Source organism: Drosophila takahashii, chromosome 2L (genome assembly GCF_030179915.1).
Source record: "Drosophila takahashii strain IR98-3 E-12201 chromosome 2L, DtakHiC1v2, whole genome shotgun sequence".
NCBI lineage: Eukaryota > Metazoa > Arthropoda > Insecta > Diptera > Drosophilidae > Drosophila > Drosophila takahashii.
This window is the reverse complement of record NC_091678.1, coordinates 2149685-2163911: the sequence shown is the minus strand read 5'-3', so window position 1 is coordinate 2163911 and position 14227 is coordinate 2149685. Positions and strand designations below refer to the sequence as shown.

The window sequence follows — 14227 nt, the reverse complement described above, 5'->3', positions numbered from 1 at the left end:
TATGATTTGATATGATTTGATATGATTTGATATGACTTGATATGATTTGATATGATTTGATATGATTTGATATGATTTGAAATGACTCTATATGAAAGAATTTGGGAGTTTTCTTATTAATCACTTTAAGTTTGATATGATTTGATAAGATTTGGTATGATTTGATATGATTTGATATGATATAATATGATTTGATATGATTTTAAAAAGAAAGCCATTAACTGCTATCCTCAACTATTTAGGACATTTTCTGTAAAAATTTTCCTCGCAGTGCACTAAGCTGGTTTTCCGGCTCCCGCTCGCTACTCGTCGGATGTGTCCCTCTCTCTTTCTCCGTATCTCAGTTGATTCTCTCCTTCCCATATCTCTCTTTCTCCTTCTCCATTCGGGCCCTGTTCTGGGGTTCCTGGCTCAGTCTTCGAGTGTTGATCGTGGCTAACGCACCTGCGCGCGGATCGTTGGTATTATCTATAGGAAAAGTGAACTGCATTGTGAGTGCCTCTCGCTCTATATATCTATCTGTATCTTTCGCCGATGTATCTTATTGAGCGGGCCCTGAGCTCTGCCAGTTTGTGTGTGTGTGTGAGTGAACTTGTTGCATCGCCAGTTGCCTCGAGAAAAGCGCTTTTCAACTGCAACTGACTCTATGTGTGTGGGAAGAGTTTGGGACTACTTGAGGAGCGAATTGGTAGCTGCACTGGCTTCAGCTCCTATTTCAAACAAAATGTAGAAAAACACATTTCAGCTGCCGTGTATCTCTCGGTTCGGTTCGGTTCTCGTTCGGTTTTAGTTGAGGTTTCTTCGGTTCGGGTTTTCGGTTTTTTTGTATCTGTAAGATACGCGATATACACCGTGTGTGTGTGTGTTGTGCGCGAGTTGTACGTGGATTTTGGGTTGGAAAAAAAGGAAAGAAAAATAAAACTACGTGGTTTGTGGTAGCTGACTGCCGTTGATGCTGCCGCTGCTCCCGTAACCGCCCCCCTGCCGCCCCCTCAGCCCCACCCCCCAGGGCGATCGTGCCGTGATTTGAATCTCAAAATTGTCCCACTGTGTGCGTGTTTTTAAATATACAATTCGATTGCGAGAGCAATCGTCTAACGCTCGAAAAATATTTAATAAAAAAATTTAAAATGTAACCGAAAAATAACAAAATTTGTTTCTTTCAATTCACAGAAACTTAACAACAAAATAAAGAAATTTTAAAAATTTCCAAGCAAAATACAGTTCAAGTGCCACTTTAACAATCTAAATTTCTACTAAAAACAAAATAGAAACAATGCACGCCATTTCAGTGCTTACAAACTAAACCAAAAGCCAGCAGAAACTTGTTGAGGAAAACTACTTGGATACTCGAGACCGCAAAGATAAAGCCCAAAGAGCCTGGGGCTTTCTTCTGTTTAACCCACAGGTAAGATTCCGCCAAGAACAGGCCATGCCCACTGCGATGAACACAAAAATTCCACAGCACTTATTTTTACCTTTATTTTTTTTGTTTTTTGGCGTAGGGCTAGCTAATTATTTATTTTTTTATTTTTATTTTGGTATTTTTGCGTTGGCCAAAAAGGCAGCGAGTACAAAAAAATAACGAGTACGCAGATAGAGAGAGAGAGAGAGAAAGAGCCGAGATATATCTCAAAACCTGCTCCACAAAGTGAAAGAGACGGGGCGAGAAGGAGAGAAAGAGAGGGCTACAACGCTGGCGGTTGGCGGACTGTCGACCGACAAGCGGCTTCCACTACAACTGCATGTGCCACTGTCATTGCCACTGAACTCAGTGTGGTGCCGCACAGTCCGCAGTGGAGACCAAACTGCCTGTGCCCCACCCTCCTGAGCCACCCCCTTGCCCCATTGTTGTTGCTGTGGCGCTCAGCTCGAGTTGGGCTTCTCGAGCCGGACTCGAAAAACCTTCGCTTGGAATTCTGGGGGTCTCTTTTATGTACCCTCTATAAGGGTTATATGATTTCTTACGAGTTTTCAGAAAATATATTGGTTAATATAAGGATGATATCTAAAATATACATATTTAAAGAATCTTTATCAAAGAAAGTAGCTTTCAAAAAATATCTAATATAAAAGTTGTGGAATCTCTGATCTCAAGAAATCTATAAATTTGATTATATCATATCATATCATATCATATTATTTCTTCAATAAAATTATTGTTAGAACTTTTTTCTGGCAAAATCTATTTAAGTTTTGGTTATGATTTCTCTATCAGAACGAAAATGTATAAGTTTATTTTTATTATTTAAAATTTAAGGTTTATTAGTGTATTATGTTTATTTCTGGAGGGTCTTAATTATGAAGGCATTCTAGTTCGCTTTTTAACAATGACTACTTTAGTTCGATTTTTTTAGGAAGCTACTTTTTGATTAATTTTCTTCAAAAGGGTATAGAAAACTTCGTTATCAGAATCAGGATTTTCCCGTGTTTTTTTCCACCTCTGTTTCTTCTATTTGTAAACCAGTTCACTTGTAGCCAGTGCCAGTGGCCACTGGTCGCTCTAGCCGTCTTTTTCGCTCTTTCTCGGCTTTGAATCCGGTTTTTGAGGTTTTCAGTTTTCAGTTTTTTTCAGTTTTCGGCTTTCGGTCGTGGTCGCGGTCTTAACTTGGCTCGATTCAGTTTCGGAGCTCGACTTGGTTGGGCTTTAATTGTCCAGAACGTGTGGCCAAAGAGGAAACGCAATTGCCGCAAGCTTCTGTTGGGTTCAGATACTGATTCGGATTCGGATTCAGCCTCAACCTCAGACCATCATCATCATCGTCATCTACATCTCTTGATTTCTTTTAAATGCTTTACTTTTTTTCTTATTTTTTTTAGGTTTTTTTGTAAAACGCCTCCCGCGCTCTCACAGTCTGGCTGTTTTTTTTTCTTTTTTGGTTGCGGTTCTATAAAGTTATTGGCTTTTGTTTCGCCTCAGTGGAGATCTATTTTGGAGGTTCATTGTCTTGCTTTATGGGCTATTTGGTTTTGTGTCCGAAAAAGATTTTTAGCATAAGAATGGGAGTAGACCATAAAAGTTTATTGCATTTTACCTCTTTGGGTGGGTTTTCCTCTCCATCTTCGGTCACCGAAACTATTATATTATTTTTCGGTTGCACCAGCAGCGGGGGAAAATGTGTTTAATTGCCTTCTGGGCAGGAAAATCGAAATTAATTAAAATCGTGACAAAATAGCTGATGAATTTTAGTTGGCCATAAAGCCAGCGGAACAATGGCTCGTTAGCGTTTCGCCATGTTCGATTTTAAAAATGGGAATCGGTATATAGACAAGACACGCCTGGTTTTGGCACGTGTCTATAATTCACCTGATAGACCAGTTCATTTATTGTTGTTCTCTGGAACAGGGACTCATCAATTTTGATGAGGAAATTAGACGTTGTCTACGGGGAATATGAATATTTGATTCTATTAACGAAATCAGACAGCGGAAAGGTGATCGAAAGTTAACATTTTATGTTTTGGGTTGGGCTTGAAGATGTGAGAAAATCGATTGTGATGGAAAAAATTATTTTGAATAGTTAAAAAATAAGATATAATAATTTTATATCAAGAATATAATATACAGAGAGCACTCACCATCATCCAATTGCATGGGGATTAATAAATCATAGTCTTAAGGCTTCCAGACTTATTAGCATAAACTCTTCTAATAAATAAGAATCGACCCATTGAAATAATCATACAATAGATTGTCTGGAAAAAGTAGCAATCCCACTAACAAAAGATCTTAAGAGCTCTATTCAAGGGTGAAATTCTCGAATGGATTTAGTTCGATTGAGAGGAACAGCACAATATGCCAAAGAAATTTATGAAGAGATCGGCTTAGCATACAAAGTGGATTACTGCAAAAGGGATTAGTTTTTGGAAAGAGTCAAAGTCAAGCCAAGAATAATTCAATTTCAAGGAAGAATAAATATAAGAAGCTGTGGTAATCCCAAAGATAATATTTCAATTTAAATTAGAAGCATGTTTTCTGATGTTTCTTGGTCTTTCTGGTCACTTTATCATTTTAACATAATCCCTCGAAGATATTCTGCACATCCCAGAGCCGTTCCTCCTTTTAATAATAACAAATCTTCGGTCATAACTTTAAAGCATTTTCAATTTATGCTAACGACATTATCAATCCTGCTGCAGCTGCATTCTCGAACCCATAAAACTTCATTAGCAGTTGTTCGTTTTCAGATTTTCCCCGCGAAATTAGCAAAGCTTTTAAATTAATGGCCAGCACACATAGAGGCGTAGGGGAAAAGGGGGTTCTGGGTTCTGGCCACCACTCCAAATGTGTAAATCTCATGGATATTAATCAAGAAAATTATAGACAAGGCAGCGAAGAAGGAAGATCGCCTGCCTACCTCGGGAGCGAAAAAACGCAGAGAAAACAGCAACGCAACTTGTTTTCCACCATGGGCAATGATTATGCTAGATTTTTAATAGCTTTGACTATAATCTCAGATGCTGCTTGGGCCCGAAAGGGTTTTCAGATTAACGCATGTGAAGTGCAGGTCTCTTTTTTGTTATTTTCTTGGTTCTCCTCTTCGACTATAATTATAAGTCTGCGGCGTTTTTCGTCCCGTCCCTTCTTCGCTGTCTTGATTATTAGCTACCTTCACACGAACATATATCTAAACACACGGAGGAAAGGAAAAAAGTATCCCGAAGGGATTAAAAACAACCTGGCTGACCAAGAGCATTCTTTACTGCAAAAGCAGATGTCGGCGACCCTTTTTCCCTTACCTCACTTCACCCGTAATACCCATTCTTCTCCTCCTTCTCCTCCGAGGAACTCCTCCCACCACTCCACTTTCCATCGTCATCATCTTCTGGCTTGTTTGTTGTTGTTGGCTGGTGTTTTGTAAGCAAACTGAAGTGCATATGGGGACCCCGGTAAGCACTCGGCCCAGAAGATATGGTCAGAAATGCAGGTTTACTGATAAACTAGCGAAGTGCCCTATGATTTTTAATTCCATTTCTCATAATCTTAACTTCGATATATTTTAGACCATCAATTACTTATAGTAGTTGTATAGTTGTTAACTGTCTTTTAGTTTAAATTTTAGTTAACTTTAATGTAACCTTTGGTTAAATCCCTAGACAAAATATTTTACAATATCATATTAATAAATTAAATGTCTTAAAAAATATATAACTCATAAAAATAGATATCGGGTTAGTTCTCTAATAGTTTGATTTGGTTGTTAGAATGATTATTACATTGTTTTTTGACCTACTGATTTAAACTAATGTATTCTATAAGTTCTACACAGATACTTTAGATCGATTAGGTTTTGATGGATCGTTTTTACCGCTGCGAGTAACCCGATATACCCCTTTTAACACTTAAGTGCTGGGCAGTAAGACGCATGGACATTTCCAACCATCGTAGGCCATCATCAGAGGGACAAACTCGCCTCCCCAACTCTCTGCGTTTTCTATACAAACACTAAATCCGTTTGCCCAGTGTGTGTATGTGTGTGTTTGTATATTTTTCTGTTTTTTTTTTTATTTTATCAACTGAAACCTTTTCACTCTGCTGGGCCCTGGGTTTCTGCTGGCCTCAGATGTTTACACACAAAAACCCAGCAAACGAACCGATCCCGGACCCAGAAAACTAAGAAAAAGAGGCAAGAGGGCCCAAGAAGAGGAGGAGGGAAAAAAGTGGCAGCCAAATTGCTCCTCGATATCTTTTATTTTCCTCCCAGCAGTAGTTGGTCTTCTGGCTCTTTTTATTATATGTACGATACAGAGAAAGAAATGAGATCAATGATTTGACTATATTTTTTCGAATTTTAAAGCTCCGCTCGTATTTATAATGATATTAAATAGAGCTGTTAGAATACTTAATCGATAATATCGATTTTAGCTATCGATCTTTTTTATCGTTAATAATCATATATTTTAAGGAAAAGTCCCTTACTTCCAACATTTTTTAATTTTGGAACCTAAAGAAAGATTGAGGTATCGAAAAAATATATTTAGATCTTTAGATATGGTTGGACAGTAATTTCTTACAGTGCACAGACGCATATTGGGAACTTTAAGCCTTTGGCTTCATTTGCTGGGCAACCGTTTGCGCAAACGTCTCGATGTATCTGTATCTGTGGATCTTTCAGTACGAGTATCTTTGTATCTCGGCATCGGTAAATGTATCTGTGCCCACAGCACAACTCTCTCTCAATATTTCTACGGCAGTCTACGTGCCGTCGCTTTTGCTGATGATGTCCATTATTTACATGAATTTTATTTGTTTTTCTTATTTGGCTTGACGTTTTCAAAAGTGCCGATGTTTCAAAAAAAAAAACAGATAATGAACGCTGAATTGTACATTGTATGTGCACAGGGTGTGGTGTGGGTTAAAACGTGGGTACGTCGTAAATGCAAAAAAGAGGAAACAAAACCTAGAAAAAGTACCGAGATCGAGGAAAAATTATATCTACGAAAACCCAAAACGGGTTATATATTTATTTCCAGGCTACCAGAAATACGTGAGCCGAAAATGGTGGGGGATTATCGGGATCGTAATCGAATGAGATATTACGGGGCCATCGCTCATCTAAAACCCAAAGGGTCCGCCTATGTGGGGGGATTTATTAGAGCCCAGTGTGTCATAAAAAGATCAGATAAGTTCTTTATTGAATCCAATATAGATAGAATGCGACAGATTATCAGCGAGGGCAGGAGAACTCAACGTGGGTTAGATTAGAAATACTGCGTGGGGCTTGCTACCATTAAATGGCTTCGAAGCAGACGTATTATCCAATTACTATCTAATAAAAGTGAGGATTACTTTGGCATGTGCTTATGATATCAGAGAGAATGAGTAAATTTCGATTGGGTATGGTTAGTGATGGGACCTTTATAATAGGTCTTATAATGTAAATCATGTTCAATACCTTTAACAATAATTGTTGTATTTAGTTATTGTATAAGATTATAAAAAGAGTAAGTTTCCATGTGTATGGTTATTAATGGGAACTTTGTGATAGGTTTTATAATGTAAATCATGTTTAATAACTTTAAATATAATTTTTGTATTTAGTTATTGTAAAAAGATTATTAAAATTTCCACTACAGATTCACGATAAGACCTACCCACTTTTGACATATATTTGAATTACCTATTTGGATCTCGTTATATTTCTTCCACTTGAACTGCGCGGAGTCATTCCCCCAAAGACCACAACAATGATATACCCATGATCAAGTCATGATTTCAGCTACTTTATAGAGCTAATCTGACAGCGCACTCTCCAGCCAGACAATGCCAAAATTATTTCCATAGATAAGACCCCCTGAGCTAGTCATCCAAAAGAAAAAAAAGAACGGTATCTCCAACAATGGGCGCCTCTTCAGCTGCCACAAAATCTTGGCCAAGCTTTAATTTTATTTTTTTACCCAACTATGACGATCACTTTGCTTGATGTTGGCTGAATGCTAATGTTGATCTTGATGACGTTGCAGCATTTTGCATTAAAATCTACCGAGAGACAGCGAGAACGATTCTAGCAAATGATAAGCAAAACTGTCATTGCACCGACAGCAGGGTTATTTTTTATGCTTTTTCGTCTGCGGGCAACTGGTTATAAATTTAAATGAGGAAAGTACACTGATCAAAAATTGGGATAACTTCTGGAAATTATAAAAAATTTGATTTAAGATATAAAAGGCATTTTAGTATCACTTTTATGATTTTATTCTTGTTTATTTAAATAAAAGGAACCAAAATAGGTTTTAAAATACTTCCAATATTGTATTGTGTAATTTGACCATTTATACGAGGGATGGGAAACATATAATATTATCTAATATATATCTTGTAAATTTTTCTATAGAAACGGTAACTTTTTTCCTGTGCAAAGCTTTAAGATGGCAGCAAGAAGCGTTTGCGAGATGGGGCCACAAATTTTATGGTCCCGGCCATCATTGTGATCATTATTATCTGCATTATTTTGTTATTATCGTGATGATCACGTTTCGTAGCCCGAGCCCCTGCCCCCTTTTCTCTCCGAGAAGTCGAGGCACTCAGAAGTCGAGGCTCCTGTTGCGTAAATCCAGTAAGCAGTCGGTCGAGTTCGGTTCGAGTCATTTACCAAAACCGACGGCAACTTGGCTGCCTGCCTCTGTATCTGCATCTGTATTTGTATCTGTATCTGGGAGATATATAAACATATACATACATACGCGAGAGAGTGTGTGTTTATATCGTTACTACTGTGCTGCTTACTCAGAGACCCCAGAAACCCAGAGGTTCGGAGGCAGGTTTTTTTAGACGCACAATCTTATCTAACCTGCGCACTGGAAGCACCCGATCGCGGTGCCAAACTGCGACTCGTTTTCAGTTTAGTTTCACTCGTCGTCGTCGGCAGTCCGCTGATAATAATAAACCAACAACAACAGCAACGGCGGCACTAATAATAATAAAATTCATATGGAAAAAACACAAAAACAACAATAGACTAGGGCCATAATGTGATAAACTTTTTAGTTACCCTGTGAAAAAATACATTTTGTGATACCATAGGTAATTTTCTGGAAAAATTTGTTTTCTTTTTATTAAGTGATAAAGCGCGTTCACGTGGATAAATTCTGAATATTCATCTTTTGAGTGATGTGTTTATTTGTTCACTCGGGCTATTTGCAAGCTTATTGTTTAAGCTGTTTTATTCGCTGATAAGAAGTGCAAAAAACAAATTTGAAGAATTTGGGGTGCATTAAAAGTGAGTTACAACAGCACTGAGACAAGAAATGATATTTAAGGATTCCGCGTGAACCGATTTAAAATGTTGGTCTTAAAAGTGCATAGGTATGCTTAGAATAACCCCTAAAACTCACATACCAAATTACAATTTAATATCTCAAACAGAAGCTGAGTTACCATAGGTTATTACGGTTAATATTTAAAATTTAAATCTAAGAAGCGCATAGTTATGTTTAGTTTAACCCCCAAAACTCATATACCAGATTACAAAGTTATATCTCAAACAGAAGCTGAGTTACGATAAGTTATTATGCTGAATGCTATCCTACGCCAATAAAATCGTAATACTTCCTTACCACAAAAAAATCTTCTTAAAACCACTTAGCCCACGTGATAATCATACCCCGTACTACCCTAAGTGCTATAAAAATTCAACGTGGAAATAACTGTTTATTGCACTTGGCTCGCAATTAAGATAAGCCCCTAAAAAAACGAGAGCCCAATTAACCCGAGCACAATCGCCTACTAATTGTTATTTACCACCACCCTTATTTAATGTTTGGTTTTTTTTTTCTCCGTATCTCCCGGCAGTTCCAACGGAATGTGAAGAGCCCCACCAATAGCAATGCCCACGGAAAGCTCATCCAGCGAGATCTCCGGCGGAGGAGGGGGTGGTGCGGTGCCCATGATGCGACCTTCGCGGATGGATCAGTTTATGAACTCGATGGCGGCGGCAGCGGCGGCGGTGGGTGGTGGTGGTGTTGGTGCCCTGGAAAGGAATGGGAACGGAGGATCTGGATCGGATAATGGTGGCTCCGGCGATTCGCGCAACTCATCGGCCAGCCGGATCTCGGCGTATGAAACACAGCTGGCCTATCAGCAGCACTTGGCGGGTCTACATGGTCCACCACCGCCGGCACCGCCATCGCACCACCGTGAGATCTCTGCCTTTGTGCCGGTTCTGCCCACCGGGAAGGTGCGGCCCGGTAGTAATTCCAATTACGAAATCATTGCCATGATGGCGGATAAGCGGAAGGAGCTGGCTCTTCGAGAAGCCGCTGCGGCAGCAGCCATGTTGGGCCGAGGTCCTGGAGGCCCAGGAGGACCTGGACCGCCACCGGGAGTGCTCTATGGACCCGCTGGTGTGCCACCTCCGCCATATCTCACCGGACCCGGACCTTCGCCCACGGGAGCCGGCAGTTTCCCCTTTCCCCCGGGAGCCGCCGCCGCAGCCGCTGCTCTTTTTCCACCTGGTTTGGGTCCTGGGATGCATGCCGGCTTGGATAGACGCCTGCTGAGGGCGCCTGGAAGGGCTTCCCGGCCCAAGAAGCAGTTCATCTGCAAGTTCTGCAACCGACAGTTCACCAAGTCGTACAACCTGCTCATCCACGAGAGGACCCACACGGACGAGCGGCCCTATTCCTGTGATATCTGCGGCAAGGCGTTCCGGCGACAGGATCACCTAAGGGATCACAGGTGAGTTGGGACTGGAATGGGACTGGGATTGGGGATACAGAAAAATACAGAAGGGGGAGTATCTGCTCTGGTAATTGCCATTCAGGCCTGCAGTTATGTTGGGATTTCAATGTGCGATTGATAGACGAATTTGTAGATTCTCTTAAATGGAAGATAACTAGTATTTTGTCCTTAAAGCTTTTCAAAAATTTATAATTAAGTTTTAAGTTTAACTGATAACATTAATAAAAAAAAGATAATCCTAAAATCGTAAAATAAAAAGGTTAAGAAAGGCAGTAAAGAATGAAAAACACGCACAAATCAGACAGTTTGATAGCAGATTTAAAAAAAAATTAATTTTTAATTTTTAGGTATATTAAGTACTTACTTTAATGTTTTTAAAATTTTTTAGAACAGATTTTAAAACATTTTGATGTTAAATCATAATCTTAAAGAATTTTAAAACACAGCAAACTATTTTTTATTTCTTCAACTCAACATTTGAAAGATAGGAAAAGGATCAAAACTTTAATTTAAATTTTTTAATGGAGGTAAATGTAAATTTTGGATTAAAAATTATCAGATAATCGCTTAGACATAAAACGAACGGAATTTTCCGAGAAATGTCCCTTCCTCTCGTAGAATTTTCTTACCCCAGTCCAAGAAAAATTTTCCCTCATAAAAAGAGACCGAAATCAGAGCTCCTCCGACAGCCAGTAAAACTCCATCTTACCCGAAGAGTACAACACAAAGTTAATTAACTCTGTTTGGTTTTCCTTTGGGGCTCCTCCACCAGCATTAAAACCGAGGGTCGGCCAAGGGGTTGGGGGCCTTGTATATCGGGTCTATATATCCCGATGCAGCAGGTCTCCAGCATCCACCATCCCGACTTCAATGTGTCGGCCTGTCCGAGCGTTCTGTCTTTTGATCGTTCGGTATCGGTCCATTTGTCGTTTGTTTGCTTTGCCGCGGGGCTAATTCTTCTTTATTTTTTTGTTGTATTTTTTTTTTGACCAGAAACGCGCCGAGCATGGGAGATGAATCTCGGGGCCCCAGAGCCACAGAGAGACAGAACCTGTTTTGGGTTTTATTTTGTATTTTTTTTCACCAGCAGCTGCTGCTGCTGCCTCCGATGCGATGCTGAATCTCTGAGGCTCCGTCGGTGATGGGGACTTAAACTTTTAACTGAAGCTGCTGCTAAATCCAACAACAAGTGGACGCCATTGCCAAGATGGCCGCCATAAACATAAAAAATTAATGCAAGGCGATCGCAGACACGAAAGTTAAATACCCTTTTTAGTAAGAAGGATGTTTTAAAGATTTACGATAGGAAAATATTAAAAGTAAATTTGATTAAATTAAACAAAAGTACTCAGCTAAAGAGAGTGCGAGTGAGATGGAGGTATGCAGAGCATTCGGGGATTTTTTTAGAAATATAAGATATAAAAATTACATTTTTCTTAACCCATGATAGGACCTATAATATCCTCAGTTAGGGTATTTAAAGGCTGTATATAAGTGAGCATTATCTCTTTTTTTGCGGGGGTTCACGTTAAGGTTGCATTTGAGCAGAGATAACTGTCAACCTGATTGGCTACCAATTGCAGCTACCAGGAAAACATAAAACGCCCTCGCAGTAATAACAAAGTCTAATTGTTTCACCTTTTCTCGCCACTTTTAATCCAGGTATATCCACTCCAAGGAGAAACCCTTCAAGTGCACGGAATGCGGCAAGGGCTTCTGCCAATCGAGGACCCTGGCTGTCCACAAGATCCTGCATATGGAGGAATCGCCGCACAAATGCCCCGTTTGCAGTCGTTCGTTCAATCAGCGTTCCAATCTGAAGACCCATCTGCTCACCCACACGGATCACAAACCCTACGAGTGTTCGTCGTGTGGCAAAGTCTTCCGAAGGAACTGTGACCTTCGTCGTCATGCCTTGACCCATGCAGTGGGTGAGGTCAACTCGGGGGATTATGTGGACGTGGGCGAGGAGGATGAGGCCAGGAATCTGAGTGGCGATGAGGAGGATTCCCTGCTGGAGGTCGACTCGCCACGTCAGTCGCCGGTTCATAATTTAGGAGATTCCACTAATCCAAGTGAGAAATCCGAGTCCGAAAGAATGAGACTCAAGCGCAAGGCAGCCATTGATCAGGAGGAAAGTGAAGAGGAGTTCGATGACTTCGATGAGGAGGAGGAGCTGCAGGATTTGCCAGCCAGAGTTCATGATCTGCAAAGGGACGAGGAGGAGGACTTTGATCCCGAGGACGAGGAACAGGCGGAGGTGGCTCTTGTGGCTCGTTTCCAGGCCAGCAAGGCTGCCTCCTCCACACAGCCATCGGCTTCAGTGGGTCAGTTGGTCACCAAGCCTGGAGAACGCCAGGGAGTGACCCACTGTCATCACGAAGGTGGCGAGACCTACACAATGCGGCCACATGGGGAGAAGCATTTCGAGGATCCTGGCATTACCAGTTTACCAGTTCCACCCTCTTTTGTGAGATATCCTGGGGCAGCTGCACCACCAGGAGCACCACCACCAGGAGCTCCACCACCACCACCAACTCACCATCATCCAATTCCATTACTTCCACCCAATGGAGATCCCTATTTACCCATTCTCCACGTCCGACGCGACTTGCACCACAAGAGCTTGAACCTCTCGAAGGGAGCAGCACCACCGCCACCACACACACCACCCACCATCATCACCCAACCGGAATCGGGTAAACCACCACCCAATCAACCGCTGCACTCACCACACGAAGCTATGCCCAGCTTTTTGGGTTCGATTCCGATGCGAAAGAGGATTCTTCCAGCACCACCGCTGGATATGATGGATCCGCACCACCATCCGGTGGGCTTGGGTCCAAGGACCTTCGTAGATAATCCTAGTATATATGCTCTGAATATGTCGCGACATCCACCGAGGCAACTACTGGGTAAACCACCGAGCACAGAAACTAGTGGGGCAACCACCGAAAAAGCAGCACCACCTGTGGCAGCACCACCCATAGCACCACCGCCTGCACCACCCAGAAGAACTGGATTCAGCATTGAGGATATAATGAGACGTTGAAAATAATACAAATAATAATAACAGTTGGTGATTTCGGAATTGTGCGACTTGAAATCACTAGAAAAAAAAGCTTGAAAATTATCGATTTTTTCGATATTTTGACACTATCGATGTTTTGAAAAGAAAACTCCAATTAAATATCGAGAATAATTTGCATTGAATACTTTTAGGCGCCATTTCAAATGATTTCAAATCACCAGAGACAATAATCATTCCATATACAGAAGATCTACATATGTAGTTGAAAATCGAGAGTTACAATTCCGTTTTCGCCAAATTCAAACAATGATAAATCAAACAGAAAATTGTTCCCAATGGCCAATCGAGGGGTATTCCCCATTTTGGACGCGTAAAAGTACATTAAATTAACAGCCAAGTTTTAATACGTTTTTAGTACAATGTCTAGGCAAGGCAATAAACCTAAACTAAGTAATTAAAAGCAGTTACACCCCTAAGCGATAATTGTAAGCGAAAAGAAACTCTGTTGTTGCATTTTATAGATCCCTTATGTGTTAGGAACTTAGCCTAAATCTGCCCATTTTAGTTGTTTAAGCCTTTTTTAGTACGCGAGAGTCTATCGATTAGTTTTTTATGTGTGTGTAGCCGCCCCAACACTAAGTGTTGTCTTTTTTTGAGTGAATTCCAATTTTTTATTTATGTTTCCTTATCCGGTAAGCTAATCTTAATGAGTAAACAAAATCGTAAATCGATTTTGCGCTGTAGGGAAAAAAATGGTTGAAAGTAAAAGTTAGTGTAAAACAGAGCATTTAACAAAATCAAAACTACAAGCAACATTCCAGTTGAACCTTATGTAATTAGGCCTAGTTTTTAAGAGTTTCGTAGTAGTTATGGTAAGCAGCCCACTAGAGTTCCATGGTCTTCCTTCAATTTTAAATGATTTTATTCAAACCATAGCGAGTTAGTTTATTTCAAATAAAGATTGCATTAATATTGAAAGAATGGTGTTTATTTTTTGGGACGGGATCTGAGGCGAAA

The 14227-nt window shown here is 40.4% G+C and overlaps 1 protein-coding gene across 3 annotated transcripts; it reads left to right on the top strand.

The window, feature by feature from the left end:
• The first annotated feature begins 406 nt into the window (after positions 1–406).
• On the top strand, positions 407–14191 carry bowl (brother of odd with entrails limited). 3 transcript variants are annotated; one of them, XM_017151678.3, is made up of 4 exons: positions 407–491; positions 1174–1408; positions 9292–10176; positions 11842–14191. In XM_017151678.3, the coding sequence occupies exons 3-4, from the start codon at positions 9326–9328 to the stop codon at positions 13229–13231; spliced, it is 2241 nt and encodes a 746-aa protein (XP_017007167.2). In that variant the 5' UTR covers positions 407–491; positions 1174–1408; positions 9292–9325; the 3' UTR covers positions 13232–14191. The 3 variants fall into 3 exon arrangements, with proteins under 3 accessions (XP_017007167.2, XP_017007168.2, XP_017007170.2); XM_017151679.3 differs by having other exon boundaries at positions 435–461; XM_017151681.3 differs by lacking the exons at positions 407–491; positions 1174–1408 and adding an exon at positions 8372–8523.
• The last annotated feature ends 36 nt before the right edge of the window (positions 14192–14227 follow it).